We start from the raw sequence: 24,634 nt of genomic DNA, 5'->3' as shown, positions 1-24,634 counted from the left end.
TCGCTAATTATAAAAATTAATGATAGAATCTAATGTCAATTATGAGTTGCCTTGACCAAAGACCCGAAATATAATGACTATAACAATAAAGCAATATGGAACCAATTCAGAGACGCGAAGATTACCAGACTGGTTCCTATCCGGTATTCGAACTTGATGAATAATAATTAATTCTATTAGATTATATACTTAAAACCACAGGGGGTACTCGGGTCGAGATAAGGACGGTTCGAACAAATTCTTCGTCATATAGGTTCATAGTGGATACTTGTCCGTGGCGCCCTCCGGAGATATAAGAGATAACTTTACCGATCTAGGTTGCCTGCCAACGTTAATTGAATGGGGCATAAAATTAATTTGCGTAATCGATACTATCGCAACTAATTCTCAACATATGTGCGTACATAGAAAACTAGGTAATCAGTTTTAAATATATTCATTGCTGCAATGATTTACACATTTGGCTGCAACGAGGCATGTTTTGTCATTAATTTTCTGTGGACTCATCATCATTCATAAAGGTAACAACAGATGTATTATTAAAGTTAAGGGCTTATAGTTCATCCATTCATGTCGCAGTGATAGGTCTGTTGTCGCCCGGCAGGGGGCGGTGCCGACGCACTGTAATTACGAATAATTGCAGTCATGTAACTACAGCGACGTGAAATAGTCTGCCCACGCGTCTCATTACAACACTGATTGCTACAAACATTATTGGTTTATGATTAATATCATATTATATAGAGAAACATAATACCATCTACCTACTTTGAAGATTAGCCTGCGACCTACGAAACCTCTTCGTGGAAAGGTCAATTTTAATGAACAGTAGATATATTATGAAAATCAGCTGATTAATACAATTTACATAAATCCTTCCTACTGCCTTCTTGGGAATAATAGCTCTATGTATTAATAGTATTTTATTATTTAATTGTATGCTCCACCATTAAAATTCGGATTTATTAATAAAATTCTGGTTTTCTTATTTAAAAAAAGTCGCGCAATTAAACATCGTCTGAGCTACAATTTTCAAGGCAAGTTCTAAGAAAATTATCGCTCTATTAATCCATTTATCGTCTGGGGGAGCACTTATACCGGCTAAGGCTCGAACAATTGTAGTTTTTACCTTAATTAAATTCATTTATGTATGAGCCTCGGAAGACTAATATGGAGTGAGAAAAACACGAGTTGTTAGACGAACCTGTGTGGCCTTACTAGTCAGCAAGTGTCGAGTAGCTAGCGCCGCTCCGTCGCTGACCAAGCACACAGATTTCATATGAAATCGTTCATATGATGAGTGATAAGCTAGTAATTATGATTATCTATGAAAAAATGAACGTATTACTGAGAATCTCGTTGTCTAGGAACGTGTCGGGCTGGCGTGCCACGGGGTTATGTTACTGAACTTGGCACCAGCATGTCGATTCTATAAAATATCACAACTCACTTCGACATCACTCTCACTTCGACTTCGATCTAAAGGTGGAATTCCGTGGACGCGACAATAGTCAACCTATGAAAATGTATGGCACCGTTGCCGATACCCGTGACAGTCGCGCGCGGCCGACGAATTTCGTAAGCTGCTCGCGGCATTGTCAACAATTTAATTCTGGTTTTACTAAAATTCTATAGATGTTATTAAGCGCTAGACCATGTTGAGAAGCGTACGGCCGCGAGCGGCTCACGAAATTCGTCGTCCGCGCGCGACTGTCGCGGCCCTCGGCAGCGGTGCCATACATTTTCATAGGTTGACTTTTGTCGCGCGCGGCTGCGACAATCGCGACCCACGGAATTCTACCTTAAAGTTTCGTGATTGACATTGTCAAACTACACTAGCGCTACACTATCGAGCGTGTTGACAAGTTGAACTAAATTAAAGTCGAGATTTTGACAGATCTGCCAAAATCTGTCTATCTATAGGGAGGTAGGGAGATGGGCAGTTGGGAGACATGATGAAATCAGAATAAAGGGGTCCTCTTATTCTGATTTGATCATAGTTTTTTTTTTATTGGGTAGTTTACGTTACCGACTGGTAACAGTGTTCATCCATAGACTATCTGTCATTTCTGTGAGTTGTCAAGAACAAACACTCGTAAAAGTACTTAAATATTTTGTTGCGGTTTCGGATCGTTATAAAGAAAACTAATGAAAGGTATGTGTATTTTCTATTCTTAATGATTGATTGTCAAAATCTCCAGTTACGATTATAGTAAGTCGATGCAATCCACACCTATTATACCTCTAGAAGAGGTACTACAGCAATAGTTTATGGGCCCCACGTTTTTATTTTAGTCTAATATGACCGGGACCACCTACGTAGGTTGACAGGTAAGTAACTATTTTTTATTTTCTAGTTTTCAGTGCACATAAGATAAAACCGTTTTACTTAAGTTTTTTTACCGATTTTTTTTTTATAAACTAAGTCAAAAGTGTCCAATGCTCCCTATGGTAGGGGCTTGGACATACCATGTAATGTATAATTTGTAAATTTTTGTTCTTCTTCTTCAGTGAAAATTTGTGAGGTTATAAATCTGCGCTAAAAATCCTTTATAGAATCTTGTTTCAGGTACCGTTGCCAACTTGATCTAGGGACTCCATATTTATCAGCTGTTAATTTTATTTTTTAACCTTTTGATACCTCTTGTATTGCTCGTTATATTAAATCTTTAAGAATTTCCCGTCACAAACCATTCTTTTTAACCCCCGACGCAAAAACGACGGGGTGTTATAAGTTTGACGTGTCTGTGTGTGTGTGTGTGTATGTGGCATCGTAGCTCCCAAACGGATGATCCGATTGTAATGCGGTTTTTTTGTTTAAAAGGAATGTCATTCGGGAGTGTTCTTAGCTATGTTTGGTGGAAATCGGTTCAGGTCTTCAAGGTCATCAGCTCGTTTGTTAGGTGTGATAGGAATGTTACACGCTCAGTTTACTTGCAAGCATATGTGGGATCTAAAATTTGAAATACTAATGTCTTCTGGAACCACTGAGCTGGTCTGCTGTTAGGACACGAAGATAGGAGACGTAACCCTGAACTGCCTTTTAGTAAACCCATCGAGTTTGGGCTCGTTTAATTTGTCTTGACTAGTTTTCTTCATGTTTCTAATTGACGAGAACCTAATGCTGGAAATGGGATGTGGCGGATGAAACCCTAGAATGATATATAACCCTGGATCAACAAAGGTCCATCTTTATTGTTTCTCAATCTGTGCAATTCTCCCAGAGCCAGTTTGTCATGAGGATTGTTAAACAGCTTCCTTTGGCTGAGATCGCATATAGCGAACCCATCATAAAAGAAGGAAAAATTAAGGAGCTCCTTTAAAAAACCATGAAATAAAATAAAATTATAAATTTAAAAAAACCCCTGACCCAAAAAAGTACGCAATTATTATGACAAAATGTTATAAACGATAAACCCTATAAAAAGCAAAAAGTAACTTTAAACACTACGTAAGTACCAACTAAAGCATGTCAGACTAAACAAAATTTTGACGTGTCGACGGTTTTATTGAAACCGTTTAAATATCTCGTAATGTTGAAACTGATTGTAATTTTTAGGATAGCTCTTTGATTTTATCTAGCCAAACATAAGAAATGGCAATAAAAGTTGATTATCTGTAAAATCTGAATTTTTTATGCAATAAATGTGAAAAAGTGCCCATCCCTCCCCTACCTCCCCTAAAGTATGAAATGACATTACGAATCGAAGTGAAATGCGAGTTGTTGATCGAATTTTATAGAATCGCAGGACAGGAATCAGGAACACATTCTTACTCGTGTTATGGGAAATTTTATATAGGTCCTACCAGTAATTATGCTTACGTATTTATTTCTCAAGCATGATCACATACTTACTCGCAATTAAAAGACATAAAATTACAACAAAAATATTATGTTGCTTCTAATTTCTTATCTCGAATCGAAGTGAGCATACCCTAAAATAAAAGCAAAATAATGCTTGAAATGTCATCATAATTTATTAGAGGAATGTTGTTGGTGTATAATTAAGGCGTTAATCGCCATGAGTTATAAAAATACGAGTGCAGTGGCGCCCGGCAATGGCGCTTGGCGCCACGTTTAGGGCGAACCACATTACTCCATAAGTACAAAGCCATTAAAGTCCACGGCTTATTTTACGTGAAGAGTTCTTAACGTTCCATTGTCTTTTTTATTGTATTATTTTTTAAAAGGAATTGTTACTAGGTTCCCCATAAGGACCTCAATACTTTTCTGCTGTCTGGTCCTCTGCCAGTCACAGGTTCACTGACATATCATTTGACCTGTAATAGGACCTGTTGTCTATATTTAAATTTTTCGACAAAAACCGCTAGCTGACATATTCCGAATATGGTTCGAGTTTTCTTGCATAATCGAAACACGTGCACATCAAATTTATTTATTTACTATCGTCAGTCTTTCCGTTGTTTCTAGAAAGCACCGTCATTATGTTCCTCAGAACACAAAAATTGCAAAGTATTAAAAATAATCTAGGTTATCATTCGATGTTTAGAATTTACGATGCATTTCAAAGAACTGAACACTTGAAGTCTAAAAGCCGTATGTTTTACTGTATACGATTATATAACAATATGTGTGCCGTTTTTTACAATCGTGCGTATAACCCTTTCATCGTAAGCCAAACTTAACAGCTATTTTCATCCCATTGCGTACGATTTACAAACACAAACTATGCCGTAACGCCTTCGTACTCTCGCATCTGGAGTAGTACATTATGAAACTTTTCCCTAGTTTAAATTACCACTAAAAGTGTGCTATATGGGCCGTACCGCACCACAAACTCCCATTATCATTACCATTTTAAATTTGGAATATTCTTTACGTTACACAGTAAACCTTAAAATACTGACACCCTGACTCCCAAAAGAACCAATATACTCTCTTATTAAAGTCCTTAATTCTTCTATCCAGGTATCTACTCCCATCGACACCTGGACGCGTCAAAAGTGCAAGTGGTTCACCCAGTAAAGGTGACGAGGTTCGGAGAGCTGGTCTCGCATGCTGTGGACCATTCCCACGCGCATGGTCATGCCCGCGCTCGAAGGGATCTTCACTTCACGGAGCAACATCAGCCGCACGTCGTGCATTATAATCTCACTGTTGATGGAAGAGAACTCAGGCTGGACCTGAGGTAAGTGAAAGAACTTTATCTATTGTGTTATAAGGTATAAGACATTTTCGTAATGATAATCTTTGTCTAAGTTGAAGATAGGTAGACTCATGTGGGAGGGAGGACCAAAACAATACTTATGCTCTTTAGATACTTTGCTGTACTAAAACATAAGGCTTATGTCTCATGAGCGGATATTGTGTTTCTACAACTTTTCCCAATAATACATAGTTATTGAGGGCTGTATTCCTTAAAATCTAAATGTGGGTACAACAATAAGATCTAGTGTCGTTAAACTCCAAAAACCAAAAAAAATATCGAAAATCAGCTCATTGTTACTTTTGTCGTTTCTTCTATTAGTTAAATAGATAAGATTGTGTCTGTGACAGTATCTTGCGCTTACGCAGATACAACTGAAGTTCACGGGCATCGGCCAAGCGATAACAACGAGTACATTGATCGCACAATGTTTGAATGCTGTAACACATGAATTTGGTCATAGATTCATAGATTTTATGTTTTTCCGTTTAAAAGCCGATGTCATCGATTTTTCCTAGAATAAAGAATAGCTATAAATTACAAGAATTAAAAAAAATGGGAAAGAACAAAAAACAATTTTTACGATTTCCTCAAAAACTTAGACACCTCAAAAACGTAGAGACCCGTTTCTTTTAAAAAATACCTGTACCACAAAAAATCTTAAATTTTTAGTATTTTCCTCATTTAACTTAAAAATATGAGTTTATTCTGGTTTTCCCTCTAAACAATCAAGATTTTAAATAAATGGAAAATAAATGAACATTATTTCCTTCTTAAATACCAGAAAGACAAAAAATGCTGAACTCGAAGTATCCACATAAAAAGATTTATATTTTTTACGTAAAAAAACTTTTTGTACTGTTGTTTTTCCCAAATGCATACAAAATTAATAGACTGTGCAATCAAAAGCATAATTTATTAACCATTTTTTATAAAAATAAGGTATTTTAAGTGAGGAAAATAAAATAATAAATGGTTTTACATGCATTTTTACGGTTTTTACAAGCACAACGATTTAAAATTCTATCATGTCGCCCTTTTTTATTAACATGACTAACCACAAAAACGGGAGTATTGCCAAGACCTTTTTTCAAACTTTACATTGTAAAAATGCAACGGGCATGAATTAATTCTTTGAAAAACCTAAGATTTTATCCTCTTGTTTTGCACAGGTGCAATGATGCATCTAATAAGACAAAGCATTTTTTATTAATTACCTAATTTATAAAAACTTAACATTTTGACAAGAGGAAAATCAATTAAATATTTTAACGTTTTTACATGCCTGTATAATAGCAATTTAACCTAACGTTTTTATTTAATACATAAAGGTTACATGAGAACATGATTCCGATTGTCTATCTCCGAGCGATAACCCGGGCCATGTGAAATTTCGGGCATCAGACGTATTACAATAGATAAGAGAGTAAGCGTGCGCTCGCGTCCCTCTCTGTTGCCGACTGGACTGACATACTTTGTTTTCGCCTATCGCGGATCGACCTTCTCAAATATTTGAACTTGGCTTCGCTATCGTTTGGGCCACATCGACGTTTATCTGAGAGCAAAACTACCACTAATGACACATTATCTCCCTTATCGCTAGCGAATTTCATTATGCTTTTGTACACAGGTATAGTTTTAATTCAATCACCTGATTGTATTCTTGTTTTTATTATACGCCCACTTATCTCAATGGTTCGTAAAAAATGAAGTTGATATAATCAATCATGTTGGCTTATGGTCATCTGTGAGCCGGTATAGTGCTGATTAGGAAGTAAATCCTTACTGTATGTATTTAAATGAGCATAAAAACTGATCTGCATATATTAAACTTAATTTTGTCTACTGGTGTCGTATTGAAAAGTCGACAGTAAGTGGTCATTTTAATTGCACTATAATATCAAGGAAACAATATATTAACAGGATGGCTGTAGACAATCTACAGGACCGATCTGGTGTAGACCTCGTGCAGCCCCTGGTTAATTAGGACGACTCCATTTCATCGAGCGAAAAGACCAGAAGTTTTGATCCGCGGTCGATGGGATTAATAGTTTAAAATGGAGACTTAAACAAACTGACATTGCAAAATGTTCTGCAATTCTACAAAAATACATAAAAGTAATCTCGTTCGTTGGGAATTATGTGATTTTAATAGGTATTAACCTTGAGACAGTCTGAGCCCGTTTCCGAGGAGTATGCACATAAATCTTAGTAAATCTGCCCGTTGTTCGTTTGACGCGGCATTAATACTGTTGTCGCTACCGGCTACAGAATCACTTCTAGTTAAACAAATGACTCTTTGTTTATTTCATTCTTTATTTATATAATCGCATTAACAATCTACAGTTATAATAGGACATTTTTGATATTTATTTGGCTCGTGTTTTATTCGACTGTCGTAAAAGATTTTGTTATGTCTTCTTCACGAACATTTAGATTTAAAGTTTGTGATTAAGTGCTAAAAATAACTGTTTTATTCTCTTAATGTCTGCCGCTTAAGATGTCATCATTAGTATGAGAATATTTGGCAAACGAATTAATGATCGTAATTTGTCTCTTGTACGCTAGAAGTGTTGGAGCTAATTATCGTTTAAAGTTTTAATACGCATCTGCCACCCAAGACGAGACTTCAAAAAGCATATCATTGTATTTTCCTACAATCAGGGTACTTCAAAGGTTCATGGCTACTCAAAGAAGTACTTCCTATAATTTACTTTATTAATTACTTCGGAGATTTTCTTCACAGTTCATACAAAAGGTTCAATAATGGAGTACGTAATTAGGTCCGACGCTCGTACTCGATCATGGGTGTTGGATACAAAATATTAATTCCGGACATGTTGTTGGCCCCGCGCCTAACTCACGGCACGCACTACTTACTAGAGCTCATAAATTTCGAAGGCTATTTCCGTACATTTTTACAACAAAACTTGTATCCCAAACACTGACTAATACTTTTGCATTAGCGAGAAATATTGGTAGATACCTACTATATCTAAGACTGGTATCACAAAAATGCTGTAAATTGAAACGTGTGCTAAGAATCAATGCAATCTAGGTCTTTCTGTCACTAAATAAATCACAAGACAGTTTCTTATCTTAATTTAATTAGTTGTAATAGTTCAATTTATTGGTATTGTCAGACAGTCTATAAATCACACTGCGTATAATGTAATACACACCAAACCTATTCCGGCCTTTCGCTCCAACGCAGATATTAAAATACGCACGACATTCTAGTTTGATTGTTCAACAATTGTTTTTTTTTTGTCCGTTTTTGCAACTGGTTGTAAAATAATACAGTCATTAGAGACAATGATATATTGGGACACAACCAAGCAGGTGGCAGACTTCAAAAGATATAAGCATAAAATATTTTTGCCACATAGACCTATATGGAAGTAAAGATGTAAAATACCAAGATTTGATCTCCGTCGATTACTCCTTAAGATAGAGTTGCCTTAATAAATCAATAACTACTGTTAGTATTACTAGCCGCAAAATAATGCTTAGTTTTCCTAATCGAGCTTAAAGCTTGTTTTATCTTAACTTAGATATAATGAATTCCAAATCTGGAAGGTATAACAGCATTCCTGTGCCGAATAGTGTTAATAATTTATGAAACACTAGATAGTTAATAAAATTAAATTTGTTCGTAAACATGTACTTAGATTAGGTTCTTACTTTCCGGGGTATGGTTTACGATAATTGTTTTACAGTCATGTAATCAAATACGTGCTTATTTCGCAATACTAATAAATAATGGTGTAACTTTGGATTTGCAAAGTTATCTTATCGGATCAATCTAATATTGTGGAAAAAACGATCTAGAAATTCATTTCTGATCCAGACATCGATAAAGACTTGGAATACATTCTCATTTGCATCGAGTATAGAGAATTAGAATCGATATATGCCTATAATATATTAGATTGATTAATTGAGGTGTTGGCGCTTACGCAATACTCTCATACCAGTAATGTCGCCATCGGCTAACGCAATCCCAAACGCAGGCTATGCACACGGGATCAGATACGTGAACCACTCATTATTTCTTTCGAAATAGATAAACCCTTGCTCACTTGCAGACACTAAGATTATTATCATTTATTGCTAAACCATTACACCACACACTCGGACATCTTCAAGCTTGCAACACTGACCAAAAAGATGGACATTCTTAAAATTGGTATAACCCTAAAAAGAAAGTTAAAGGCCCTTTTCCCTTTTGGCCACGTCAAGAAAATTGCACATAATTCGAGTTCTGTGGCCAATTAATTTATAGTTACCGATAAGGAGTAGATAATTATACTCTTACAGCTATTAAAGTTGTGATTTCATAAGTAGCTTGACGTATTGATTTATGGCTGTGCCGAGGTAATGAGACAAATCTAATTACAATGAGACATACATACTTTATGAATAGGATCAACTGGGCTAATTACTGTAGAAATAAGAATAAGTAATAAGGGATATAAGTGTTTATGCAGCGGACGATCAAAGCTGCGCAGACGCATCGGGTGTACGTCGCGTTTTCGCCGCGCAATAGTTTCGCGGAAGCGTCGCTATCACTCGCACTCGTGTGAACGCAACACTAGCTAGAAGCTGTCCGTGCACTTTTTGTACCTACGCACACAAACCCGATTGCAGCCTACCTTTTTAAATAAGCTCACACTTTCTAAATAAATAATAAAAAAATGCCGATACGTACCTAAGGACGGTTTCATTTCGGTACCGTTCCAATGACAATAAAAAAATACACATGATCACCTTAATGCAGGCAGTTGTCACCAAACTTGACAGACTAGGGTGCGGGCCTTGTGACCTCGGCGAATTTCTTCTTATGCAGCAACTGGGACGCTGGGCTCATGCATTTTTAATGTGCTGGGGACAAAAACTCGACAGTTTGAAAGTTGCTGTATGGTCTTCGAAGTTCAATTCATACATATTTATGTGGCAATTATTGTAATACAATGAACGATGAATATTGCAAGGATTGCACAACGTGACCCTACGTAGCGGGACCGAGTGTGCACCGAATATAGTAATACCCAAATAAATGAAAAACGACTGCTTAATGCAATCAGTCAATTATGTTATGTGAGCATGCGGTGGCATACAGGAGAATCTTATAAGGCAACGCTTAAACAATTTCCTCACAGCGATATCAAATCCAAAAGAAAATTCATATATGTAATTTCATTTATATCTTCCCAAGACAGCTGAAAATACCACAGTTAGAACTGTTACCATTACCGTTAACATATGAAATGACTCTGTTACTCTTGAACTGGATAATTATATGAGTAAGGCCAAGGTTAAACATTGTTTATGTATACAGCGATCAAACGCCTGAAGTATTTTTGTATACATAATGTAATATGCTTACAGTTAACACATATATAGTCCTACGTGGAGTATATTTCAAGCATGACTCAACGTTATGAAGATTAATTGAACCAGGTGGTTTCTGAAGAACAGAAATCATGAACCGTCTTCGTGAAGTAAACGGTAAAACATTCTTCCGCAGTACGGTGTAAAACGAACAGACGTTGGAAGACAAACGCATTTAACGCCTTCCCATTAAATTATTACACCATTATAGGAGTATCTTATCCAACATACCTCCAGGGGAGTATCCAATAATGCAATACTTTATTATATAATAATATCTTTTGTCAGGTTTACATTCTCTATAAAATCACAGGATTTTGTAATAACTATAAACGCGCAGTATATACGACATAGGCTTTGGTCCTTTCACCCTACTAAAATAGTAATAGTTGTCGTAATTTCTAATTTATATGCAGTCCATTAGGTTTATCGAATTATAAGATTTTATAGCTGTGAATTAAGATTGCGAACAGCGAATGCTATTTACTGAACACTTAACGAGTGATAATCGCTGATAATTTAGTTGGCCGTTGTTGCAGAGCCGCACAACACAGTTTAAGGGCACAAGAGGAAAAATGCACGAGTAATTCGTACAAATAAACGCCTTATTGGATATTTTATGGCTTAGTAGAAACTTGTACCAGTTGCGAAGGTTATTTCGAAAATTGCGCCTGTTATCGCCTGCCGATCTGTGGTTCATATTTTTATCGTGTAAAATTGGACAAGTGATCGCTCCAAAGCGGTCTAATGATTGTTGTAAATTTCACCGGTGTTGGTAAATTGGGAGCATCGATAATAAATTTTCGCATTGGTAACATCGACACGGCGCGAGATCAGACAGGTTCTCCGTGCCAAGTCGTTAGGTTCAAATGATTTGCATAACAATTTGTAGGTATTTGTGTAATTGCTACGAGATTAAAGCTTTTATATGCTTACCATATTAGGAATGTATTTATGATTTATTTGAAGTTTGAATACATTTTATTGGGATTAGATAGTTTAATTATAATTTTATTTGGTATTGATATGATTTTAATCCTACGTTCATCCGAATGAATGGTGATTTTATCTTTATGAATACATAAGACACACCTACAGTTGGTGAAGCCTATACGAGTTTCTATTTCGAGAACTAAAATGAAGTAATAAAATGAGCTTCAAGTCGCTATATTATTGTAGGTAAACGCATTGCAAGTTCAAGTGCAAGGAACTCGTAAGAGGCTGTAATAAAATAAAGGTTTCGCACGGCAGGGCGCCGAAACCACAGGGCTCTGAGAGATTTATATCTACACACGCTGTATATATCACCGTGCGATACCTGATACGAAAGCTACAGCAGACTCAAAACAATACACTTCGGCTTTACTCTTTTATTTTCCGTCGCTGAGGGAGCGTCTGTACATTTCTCAGTTATTCGCACTCAGGAAATGCGAGTGTTAAACCTTACAAAATCTAACGCCAACTGCGTTCAGTTTTGTAATGCTTTCGCGTTGACATTTTACTAATGACCCGTGACCCCTGTGAATGTTAAACATCTTGAAATTACAACTCTTGTAGCATTTAAATCGATTCTTACTTGTTTCTTGCTCTTTTTTAAAAGACTCATTACTACGTCATTCATAAATTATTCAATTGAATTATATATCTTATATTTTTTTTATAAAGACACATTTTATAGAAATAAAAATTAGAAGAAACTCCTCATATTGGCTTTCCTATTTAGTTCATGTTGTACCTGAGGCACGGATATCTATTTGCTCACCGCAATGACACAGTTCACCATTAGTCACACGTTTGAATCCCGGTCCCGTCTATTTTCAGGGCTCTTATAAAAATATACTTATTACGAATTTTCATGTAGTACACTGTACAATGTTTTATCTGCTAGCTTTTATGAGGAGTTAACAAGGCCCAAGGTTCACTAAAGGTGGTCTATTCTATCGAAAGAAACTACAATTCCTATCGACATTAGGTGGAATAATGTTAGTATTTCAGAGATATTTGCATGTTAATCGCGGCTGTTAGGCGGGCATAAAGCGTTTATCTCGTAAGGTCTCGCTTCGGCGCCTGTGTTGCCACATATAAGGATATACGTATACTTTACAAACTGGTCTAATCAGCATAAACCAGCTCTTAAATGCAACACTGATTAGCTATTTAGCGCCATTCTTCTCGACATTGGATAAAAATAGATTTTAAATAAAATTAATTAGATATATTATTATTTATTTTTGTGAATGAATCTTAATTCGAAGGCAAAATAAAGCTCTATTTACATTAAAATGAAAGTGATCGTGACGTGTTTGTGTAACGTGTTTGTACCTATGTTAAACTGATTAGTTAGTATGCAAACAAGCAGTAACATCGCATGATAAGACTTCTACAGGTACATACATTATCTTTAATTGAGGATGTGAATTAATTAAGCGACTGTTACCTCTCTACTTACTGCAAATTGAATGCTATTATTATAATAAAATGTATCCCAAATATTCGGCTGCTTTCAGACTAAACGCTTTTAAAATGCAAATCAATCATTGTGATCAAGCAGTGAACTATCCACGATCTAGACACACGGCAGTGTGTCCGCCAAGTTCGAGCAAAAAAAGCGACACACCGGCCGTGGGTTATATTACACGAACCATTTCGGGCCAAATTCGACCCCCCTGTAACTCAAAATCTATTCTATTTACGCATATCAAATTTCTAGTATCTGTTGAGACCCCCTCACTTATCTAAAATCCAAAATGTCATTAATATACCTATTGTAGGTCTTGAGATATTGACGTTAGAAAATCGCTATTTTTACTATACACTCACTGACTGACTGACTGACTGACTGACTGACTGACTGACTGACTCACTCATCAAAAACCTAGACCACTTCCAATGGTCGTATTGACTTGAAATTTGGCATGGAGGTAGGTCTTTATGTCAAGGTAAAGGGAAAAATCTGAAAATGGCCAAGTGTGAGTCGGTTTCAAAATAATGAAGGTGTTTTATACCCGGTGTAAATTTATACCCTAAGGAACTAATGGTCGTATTGACTTGAAATTTGGCATGGAGGTAGGTCTTTATGTCAAGGTAAAGGGAAAAATCTGAAAATGGCCAAGTGTGAGTCGGTTTCAAAATAACGAAGGTGTTTTATACCCGGTGTAAATTTATACCCCTAAGGAACTAAAACGAACTAAATTTATTTATATTTATATAATATATCTTCGAATGGTACAAAGGTTTGTATTTAGTCAAAGTAAAGTAAAATCTGAAAACGGCCAAGTATGAATCACTTTCGAAAATAACGAATGTGTAACTTTGATCCACGAACATAATATATGATAACATGTCATGTCAGTCAGTTGGTAAATCTAGTCCATTTAGTAAATCTAGATCATTTCTTTGTAAGAAACATAGTGCATATTAAAAAATCTAAAAAATAGTATAAATGAGAAATTTCTTTAACTAACTTCATCATAAGAAAAAATAAAATAAACAACCTTACAAAAATAAATGAAATCCCACCCAAAACAAAATGTGAAAGACTGCCAAGTTCGATAATATGGGAATGCTTCGCCTATAAAAGTGAGATCTGAATAAGTACCAAGTTCCATACACATACCTCAGTTAAAATAGTTACTTTTAATGATGATTACTTGGCAAGTTTTAATAGAAAATTAAATACTTGATTCATTGCGTTTAGTAGGTTTATAACAAGGTGTATGAAAACTTGCCAAGTAACATCATTAAAAAGTAACTATTTTTAACTGAGGTATGTGTATGGAACTTGGTACTTATTCAGATCTCACTTCTTTTATAGGCGAAGCATTCCCATATTATCGAACTTGGCAGTCTTTCACATTTTTGTTTTGGGTGGGTAGTATTTAATGCACGCGCTCCTTTACCGTTTGAAACAATCAATCGTCAATTATGACAGTGTAGTATATCAACTTACCATGTATGCACAGACAGACACACAGACATTTGTGTCAACGCGTATCTGGGGCGACTGTGTTTACCTCTGCTAATTGCCGTAATGAGCGTTATCTGTGTGCTCAGTGGCTCACTCGGCACTCGAACTGTTTGCTTCTGATCGACAGCCCGCAGCCCAAGGCTGATAATGGCCACTACAACTAAAAACAACACCACTTGTCCTGTGTTAGCTTAAGGCGTTGAACGAACGCTTGTGCATGTGTGCAACCGAGTTTCAATGAAACTTACGTTAATTCAGCAATATAATCAACAATTACGTAACGCAGGTTGTTGACCGAAAAGTACATCAATAAAATTCATATAACTTCAATTACTGAGTCATAAATTATTGTCACTTGCAGTCAATAAAATAGGATATAAAGGTCGGTTAGTTACAAATACAGTGAGCAGCCGTATATCCTTTCCTTTTTCTGCGCTTAATATATCGTTACATTCCACAATTGCTGCATTCTGGCCGGTATCTAAGGCCGGTCCATACTGTCCGATAAATCTTGACCGTGTGCCAGTGCGAAATCTACTTTTTATGGTCGTCGCGGCCGTCGCCATAGTGGACAGATTCCTTGGACGATATGCGATTAAACCGCAGTTTGAATTTATAGCTATCGCCTGGACTTTTTCAATGTTCGATTGTTAGTTGAACGTTAAATAAAACAAATGGTTCCACACGAAAATAACGTTTGAAACGGCGCTGAGCTGGAATGTTAATCACACTACTTAGTTTCATAAACAATCGAGAATCATCTGTTGTCTAAGTATAGTTAGCATGTAATTTATTCTTGTTTTATTTGCGGAGTGGTCACATAGTTGTGCGGCGCGCGCAAGAATCCGAGGCTCGCGGCGTTGAGCAAAGACTTGGTGGTAATCTGCCTGGACCTCGTCGAATAAGGCGAGCCTTCCGGCCGAGAATCCCAATCATGTCGTTATAATCCTACAAGGGCAATACGTTACAACAGTAAAAACGAGGAAACGATGAAACTAGAGAATAATTGGAATACTTTGAAACTAATTGAATTAAAATGGCGAAGCGTTAGATTAATGTCCTATTAAGCCCATAATGTTGGCATATCAAAGTCCAAGGTATCATACTGATGTATTTTATGATTCCTCATTCGACCTGACCGTATGCGATCATGACAGAGTCAGTCTAGCAAACATTGAATAGAAGCAACCACCTTACTGAGGCGTATCCGCTATTGACTCGATCTTCATTTGTTTTTCCTTTGAGCTTCGAACTAAAATTCGTCATTTGTTCCAGGCCATCAGTAACCTTCATAACTCCAGCGATGGTGGTGGAGCGACGGCGCGTGGATGGCTGGACTCGGTCACAGCCGCACCCTGATGCCACCTCGTGCCACTACACCGGCTCGATCCAAGGACAGCCTGCTTCTAGCGTCGCGCTCTCAGCTTGTGATGGACTTGTAAGTACCACTGATATTTCTACAATAAAATATACAAGTTAAAAAATATAACCATCTAGCAGAGTCGGGTAAAAAGGCTTAGATACTAATGAATCTTGAGACCGGTCTAATATCAGCCACTAGAAAACTTTTATGTAGCCATTGTGTAGCCAGTTAACTTCGCAAAAGCGACCTATACTCATCGTTGAAGACTTTTCCTCGATGGCCAAAAAGGCTTATACGTTGTCTTGAATGCGGTTATTTAAGCCGTTTAATGAAATTCAACAAAGTTGCACCCTTTTATTTCCAGGATATGTTTTTATAACTTTTGGTTTTAACATGCTAATATTAATCCTCTTTAAAGGTATTTAGATACCTAAAGAGCACCCGCATATAAAAGATTCCTTATCAGAATTATCCCAAAATAAAACACAACCGCTTTTAGCTGGAAATGAGACTCCCCAAGTTAGCTGTAAGTCAACGGCTCAAATAACTGCTGTCTAAATATTTAGCATACACTTGCGTGCAGTAAAACAAAACTAAAATGATGCATCAACTAGTCAAACGTCCAACTTTTTATGTCTACGGTCAAATGGTTAATTTTATAGCCAGATAAATAAACGGAATGTAAGATAAATCACAAAGTCTTTGGTTCTTGCAGCTCGAGGTTGTGCAATAAAATATATTCGACACAGAACCGATCCGTACCAGGAATTCACCAAATCAATCAGGCAAACAAATTAAATTATTTTGGTACCAACAACCTTTGGCTTATGACCGTCGTCACTTGAGTTTTTATTTTATGCCAGCTTTATATATTTAATCCTGGCTTATGGTTTAACTGTTTTTTTTTTCATTTAAGGTTTAAATTCTCGAATAAAAAGATAGGGTAAATAATTTACGATCAGTATGCTTGGTACCGTGAATTCTGTTATAAATACGTATTTAATTTTTATTTTGATTGAAAAACTAATAATTGAATTCTTCAAACTTTGTTCCTGCTAAAAAACGACAAACTAAAAACTAGTTTAAATTAGGTACATATGTACTTACTTACTTTAACCATGTAGGTGTGTAATGATAGCTAATTTGTGCGAACAAATGAGTCGCCAGATGTTAGAGTTCATTCACCGATAAGTATTTTTCTGTTTTTTCTAATGTCCGAAATATTGGTTTTACTCTTTTACCGGATTATTTACATATATGGACTTTTTGTAAAAAACGTTTATTATATTACCTAGTGATTTATACTACCTACCTTATCTTGTTTATGATCTCCTCGGTATCTTTTTATAGGGGTTTTTAATCCTTTGTACTACTGTCAGTTTTTTTTTTAAATTAATGAAAATAATAAAAATAGAAATTAAGCAACTATTGTTGCATCATACATGTCTGTATCAGATTTCATTATTCTACATAATTGGTCTGAATTAAGGATTTATTGAAAATTATACAATTTTTTGCGCAACTAAATCAGTAAGTAAGTTTTTGTGTTCTTTTTATTCAAATACGAATGCTATTTCAATTTATTATGTAAATAGAACTAATTAACTAATTTATTTATATTTTTAAATACCATTCCGATAAAAATATCTTTTTTTTCCTGCCATATTAGGAAAGAATTTATTATTCACATTAAAAAGTCTAATACAGCCTCCCGAATGCCACAGATAAATATTTTAGCATTAATTTTAAAAAGTAATAAAAATGTTAACAAGACTATTTCGGCTATAAAATTCTAGAATAAATGATTGTTTTTTAAAGGATTTTAGACATACATTATTTATTTAGATTTAAATGTTTCAAAATGTCTAGATTTAATGATCCTTCATTTAGATAGCATAAAGTCATTACTTCTCTTCCTACATATTTAGTTTTAGTATTCTGTATTGAAAATTATATTATTATATTTTCATTGAAACTTCGTGCGAATTTTCGAGAAGCTTTCCTCAGGTTCTTAATAAAGTTGTGTCGTATACTTACTTTCATATTTGACGATGTGCCATCTCACGGAAAGTGAAACTATGATTTAAGTAGTGGCCGCCGATCATTGGGTTTCGAAAACTAGTGTTTAGTTAATTACTTTTTAACTATTACCCACCAGTTCTTTGACAAGTATGTAGCATAAATTAGCAATAAAGCATGCTTCATTGATTGGCCCGTTCATGACTTCATACGTTATATCAACACACTTATGTAAATTTGGTTAATTTCTAACCTTGTCTTGCTCGTAAACCTTTAAAGTAATGTATGTATTTAATAATATACGATAGACTATTTATTGATAGCTTCTAATAGTCAGTTCATTTGATACAAATGGAACTAAAAACAAAAGACTCTCAGGTGCGGATCTCGATCGTAATTAAAAATATAAAACACTAAACTTCGTGCATTATAAATAGTCGGTTGATGACACCTATTGGTATTATTAGCTAGTAGGTCATCGACAGATGGTTTGCAAGCTTTTGATGCCGCGGGGGACAGACTCGCCAGATCGGCGAACAGGTGCGCACACGCTTCACACCGTCATCATCAACTAAACGCTTGACAAATAGCTGTGAGGTTTGCATATGTAATTTTCAACCCTAAATGTATGTTAGTTAGGGTTCAGAATGCCGTAATTTAGTGTCTATCTACCTCTACTTCGTTACATAAAATAATTTACTAACTTAAATTATTATTTGTTCAACTAAAATGCTATACGAGCCAGCCTTGATTTGTACCATGTTGCAAAAAAAACTGCATAAATTAAACAAGTTCGAGAAAAATTAACTACCGTATGAAAGTGGGCGTCGTTTTTGGCGAGATAACACTCCTAATATTTATTTATGTTTTGACATTGTAATTAGTACTGATTAGTGTTAATTTAGACACGTTGTTATCTTAGTGATTGATTGCTCGGCAGTAACGTATTATTGTGAGACTGCTCACTTAATTTTGAGGAAAACTGTAAATTAACATAGCATGAATTTTCGTAGCATAGAGTAGAGCCCCGAATGTACTTTTTGACGAAATCCAACCCATTTCTTACGACATATTTTTACTAAAATAATTTCTTAATGAAATAAGACACAGAGAACATTTTATCTGAATTTGTTTTATGACTTCCAAGCTGTCATATTAGTAGATTGTATCCGGCCATTGATCAATATTACAATTAATCCAAATTAAATCGACATGTCGGCTTAATGTATAATTTTAGCCATTCTTTATAGTTCATGTGCTACGTAATAAAAAACTAATTGCTTACTAGGCACGTGGGTGGGTACAATATAAATTTTATTATTCGAAACAAACCTTTTTTTACCGATCACGACGATAAGCAATATGAAATTATAGCTTGAAGTGTACGCGATGGTATTAAGATAGTATCACGTAAACTTTATTGTTAAGTAATATATTATGTTTTTCATATGCCACAAAAAAATTATTTTAGAAGAACAAACATTTTCAAATAACATTTCAACACCTGATGATTATGATTATACCTACACAACAGATTAAAATATATTCTCCAGACACAATAAAATAGGTACTTCAAATACGTAATTATATACGTCTGAGTCTTATTTCTTACTAGAACCAACAATAACTAAACAATTACTTCTTCGAAATAAGTATCTAATTTAGAATTTCTTGTTTTACAACTTAATAGTCTAGCAACGGATGTGCTTCATTATCTCCAAATAGTTATACGAAACAGTTTTTATTTTTGTACAACCTACGCCGAGTTATAAAAACTCTCAGTCTTCCTGTAGTTACTAGTTTACTTAGTTACCTGCCAACAAGTCTACGTGGAAATATTTTAAGTATTTTATAATGCGAATCATCTTCTCGGCTATTATCCCGATTGTAATACGGGTACACTCGGACGAGGGTGTGGCATAAAAATTGGTTATGACATCATGAAGATTAGACTACTGAAATTATTTTGTATCCTTAATTTAGATGCTTCACAATTTTAACGTAGAAACAATTTTTATTAGCTTATCCAATTTTTTCCAAATTCACCAAAACAGAATAAGTATGTACGTGCAAAAAATCAGCCAGTCTCTATACTTTAATTGCATAATAGTTGCGTAACGCTGAAATATTATTACCTTATCATTAAAAGTTTTTGTATTTTCGAAATATTTTAAGCAGCTAGGCTAGGCAATAAAATTAATAAACAAAACCCGTGTAAGTTTTTGCGATCGTTTTTCTTCAATATTTTAAAGAAGATGTTTATCTTATATTAATTAATGTAATTTTATGCTAAACACATACACAATGACTTTCAGAATGCTTATTAATTAGCCAGAACACGTCCATAATGTATAATCATCCGATTAAACATAAGCCGTACGTACTATTTGATGTGCGATTTCTATGCAAACTATTACCAATATTTTGATTTGTTCATCAGCATGAACTGACGATTGTATAAAGATTTGTAGTCTCTAAAATCCCTGGTCAAGGTCTATAACCGATCTAGTACGCAAGATAACCACTTAAAATCGAAATCATCAAAGTGCTATCGTAGATATAAATAGAATTCTCTATCGAACACTTTGATGATAGATGACTGCTACCAGGGATTCGTTTGATGCGATAATAAAAACGTATCTATGTTACAATATGTAGGTTCCCCAAACAACATCAATCTTCAAAATTGTTAGGATGAATGAACTTTGACAGGTGAATGAATGCTCAACTTAAAGGGGTGTCAAACACATGATATATTAAACTCGTTCATTTACAAGCAATCCTTTGTGTTTGTTAAAATACCGGTTAGAAATGTCTGGAACATAAATTAATGTTCGCTTCTTGTAAAATACGAAACTGTTCGCAGCATACCCATTTATTCGCGAGAGCAAAAGTTAAATTAATAAACCGAGAATGGCTATCATAATTACGGCGATTTTGAAATATGTTTTGCGGTTCAAATTAAGTGTGCAAAAAGAAGAAGCAACCCTATGAACCCGCTAAGAATTCAACATCTCATTAATCAAAGCTCAGAACATCATTTTGATAATGCCAACTGTGCTTAATTTGGCCATTTTTTATTTTACACTATCAACTAAATTCAGGTTCATTTAATTGAAAAAGGCGGACACCAAAAATAAACAAATGTGAATTTAAACCCAGAACACGGGATCCGAATTCCTTAGAGACCATTAGTTTTATTAAAAGAAAAATAATTTGTTGCCTGAATTAAACACCTTGGATACCAGCCTTCCTAGAACTTTTTAATGTATTCCTTTTGCTAGATGTATGAATAATTGATACTCAAGAATTTGGTCTCTGATGTGTATGACTGAGTCAATGACGTCAGATTACATTCGCTAACTTTAACACGTCGGTTCACGCTTTGCTTTGAATACAAAAAACTGTCCTGAAGGCAATGCATAAATTAAAAGCCTCGTATTTGCAACCCACATAGGTTCAACAATTTGCATATACATGTGTTTATTTAATAGCTAATGTATTTATTCAACGGAAAGCTTTACCAATGTTTCGGGCTACTTAGAAAAACAAACACAGGAAATGTTTGTCTAAAAAAATCTGCACGAAACATCAGTAGATGTCGGCACATCTGAAGGAGTGTACAACCACTTGATCGGCGCAGCTGGACGCCTCTAGTGCTCACATCCGCGTCACTACATCACCATGTTCACTTTCTACCTACAACCGTAACGCCAAGATAATAAAATTGAAAGTGATACCGCTAGAGGCCAAATGAGAGTCCCTCCTACCTGTTATTTCAATGATCGTACGATTTCGACAATTGACTCCGACAAAATGAGATTTTAATGGTTACTATGTTGGTTTTACAATACACTAAAGTCACGAGTCATTTTATGTCTGGAAATTATGTAAAAGCTATCTAATAGCGACTAAGGAACGTTTGAATAAGTTCAGCAAGATAACATCTGTAAAAGGTTTTATGTTGGAAATATATCTCGCGATTTTCCATAAATTTGTTCGGCTCCACTTTATTAGGTATAAGCCGGAAAACCGCTTTCCACTTAAAGAGGTGCATAACGGTTTCAGTGACTCATAGTGCATTAAAACATCCAACGTTACTGAGAATCTTAAACTCAAACCGCAATATAATGTTGCGGCAACAGAATTAAGCCTGCACACTATCAAAGTCACACCAGCTAAGTGCTATTAAATAAAATTTTACATCAATCAATTTAATGAGTTAAATTGCGCAGTACGACTTTCGCGGACTGCCTTCTGGCGGCAAGGCCGGCGACACACAGGCTAGGCAGACCACTCCACTTAGTAATACATAATATAAGATCTCTTACACATAGGTGTCTTAGATGGGCGATTTCGCAACTCTGTGACGTGACTGGCTACACGAGTATGTCCATAGCCTAACGGTGCAAAATAGATAATTTTATGTTGGAAACTATTAAGTTTAGAAATACATTTATTACGGCAACGACACAGAATAATTCCACTTTATGTGAAAGTTTCTTAGTCATACTGATGCAGCGGATAAATCAGAAACATTGCGTTCCAACTCGCAACCCAATGCTTGGTTATTTAAAGTAGTAAACATAACCGAAGTCAATAAATATCTTGTTTTATATAATTTTTCATGTAAATTCAAGGGCTCTTCAAAGATATTTGATTGAGGAAAATAAACGTGGAAGTGAGTTTAGACTACCGCGCCCAACAACACCTGTGCAATATTAATTAAGCTCGTGTAACGTTAATTGCGCGCCCAAAAACCACTCATCGTATTTGCCTAGCAAATAATATTGAGAGTTTACATCCTAATAAGATCTTTAGCAAATTTGTTTTGACCTTAAAATCAAAGCAAACAATTAACCTGACTATAATTGAATTTATATTACATCTCAAAGCGCGCAGTTATTTTTCTTATACAAAAGCCTATTTACTAAAGGAAATGCGTAAGGAGATATTATCTATCTAGAATAAATCATGGTACAATCACGCAGACCAATAAGTTGATCAAGATATCCGTTCAGATGGAACAGTTTCCATTAAATTTCGCGCAAAGCCGCCTCTGGTTCGTTATCAATCAATTTATCTAGCTTTACTAGCAAACATGCCAGATTTGTTGACCCACTACTCGCTCGACCGGTTTGAAGCTCTCAATGGACCGTAGGCCATTCAATGTTATTAGATGGAGATATAATATACATATCGGTAACCTCTATAGTTTTTTAACTATTTAAATAAATTATCATTTAATAAATGTACTGTACAATATTCGATTACATGAAGTTTATAGCGCTGATACGGACCAGGCTTTTTAATATAACCTTCGCGGATAAGTTCCCAGTTCTTTGATATTTTGAGAGTATCATCATAAAGCTATATTATATCATCACGCCATCAACATGACGCAAGAAAGATAAGCTGTCATAAGAACACCGAGGTTACCGACAACACTTCAGACGTTTGTTACCTTAATCAAGGTGATTTATTTAATAGGTACCCATTTTCGCACGTATAGTGCGGTTGTGCTGTAATTTATCTTGTGTTATTTATTACCCTTTTTTATCTACAGGCAGGCCTCTTGAGAACGGAACATGGAGAGTACTGGATTGAGCCGTCCAACCAAAAGCCAAACGACAGCTCTGAAGCGAGGCCGCACGTTATATTCAAAAGATCTGCAGTTGACAAAGTTGAAGCGTGGCACAGAGCTAAGAGGGAAGTAGACAGCAGGACAAGAAGTAACACTCAAATACATAGAAACAGTAATGAGAAGAATACACAACATTATAACAAACGACCACGACCTAACGCCAACAGACGATATCGCGAAAGCAAGGAAGCAATGGACAAGCGTAGGAGAGAATACTTGGAACAGAGGCGGAGAAGAATGGAAATGATGAGGAAAAATCCTGCGGAATACAGAAGACATCAACACATTCTCCGCATGGAAGAAAGGAGGTTACAATCGAACTCGAGAAGTCATTCGGTCGAAAGTAGCAAATCTGCAGACCAGGCATCTTTGGAAGCAAGGAGGAGGAGCCGCAATAGGTTAGCAGACCAAAAGAGGTTGCAGAGAGTCAGGAACAGGCGACGAAGACGAAGATCGACGAATTGCGCAACGAAGCAACCGTCATACCTGTGGCGAAAGCAAAACATGCTGCGACAAGAAACAACGCGACAGAAAAACGATTATACTAACAAGGTAATCATCAGCTCGTTATCATATAATTATCAATGATTTTTATTCATAATGATTAACGGAGAAAGTAATAATCTAACAGCAACAAGCCTCTACTTGTATGTTTTATCTGCTTTTCAAAATACGTCCCTTTCCTGTCATAGGTTGAACAGAAATTCTTGAACTACTGTGTCTATATCCAGACACTGAAGTAGTTCAATCGACCATAACTTACTCCTACGTATAACGATGTTTGTTTTAATAGGCAATCTTTGTTATAGATGCAGGGCCATCACCGTAACTCGCATCATCACAATCTGGCTCAATCACGCGATGGCGCAAGGCGCAGCACTCGCTCCGTGAGCAAGCCACGCCATGTCGAAGTTTTATTGGTCGCCGACAAAACTATGACCGAATTCCACGAACAGGGTAGTCTAGAAACTTACCTGCTTACCATCATGAATATGGTACGTGTAAACAACTCTTTATATTCTTCCGTGTTTCGCTCTTCCTGGAGTCAATGTAACTTAATCTTTACAAAGTAACTTCCT

At 35.7% G+C, this 24,634-nt stretch overlaps 1 protein-coding gene across 2 annotated transcripts in view; it reads left to right on the top strand.

Moving 5' to 3' along the window:
* The window catches only part of LOC110374357 (A disintegrin and metalloproteinase with thrombospondin motifs 7), a 70,582-nt gene that overhangs the window by 24,150 nt on the left and 21,798 nt on the right, over positions 1-24,634 (top strand). For both annotated transcript variants that reach the window (XM_021332033.3, XM_021332035.3), the window contains exons 3-6: positions 4,931-5,150; positions 15,805-15,967; positions 23,478-24,107; positions 24,365-24,550. In XM_021332033.3, the coding sequence (XP_021187708.3) occupies positions 4,931-5,150; positions 15,805-15,967; positions 23,478-24,107; positions 24,365-24,550 (1,199 nt within the window). The remainder of the gene's footprint in view (positions 1-4,930; positions 5,151-15,804; positions 15,968-23,477; positions 24,108-24,364; positions 24,551-24,634) is intronic.

The sequence above is a fragment of the Helicoverpa armigera genome, chromosome 17 (genome assembly GCF_030705265.1).
Source record: "Helicoverpa armigera isolate CAAS_96S chromosome 17, ASM3070526v1, whole genome shotgun sequence".
Lineage (NCBI taxonomy): Eukaryota > Metazoa > Arthropoda > Insecta > Lepidoptera > Noctuidae > Helicoverpa > Helicoverpa armigera.
The sequence above is the reverse complement of the archived record's forward strand: the minus strand, read 5'-3'. Positions and strand labels throughout refer to the sequence as shown.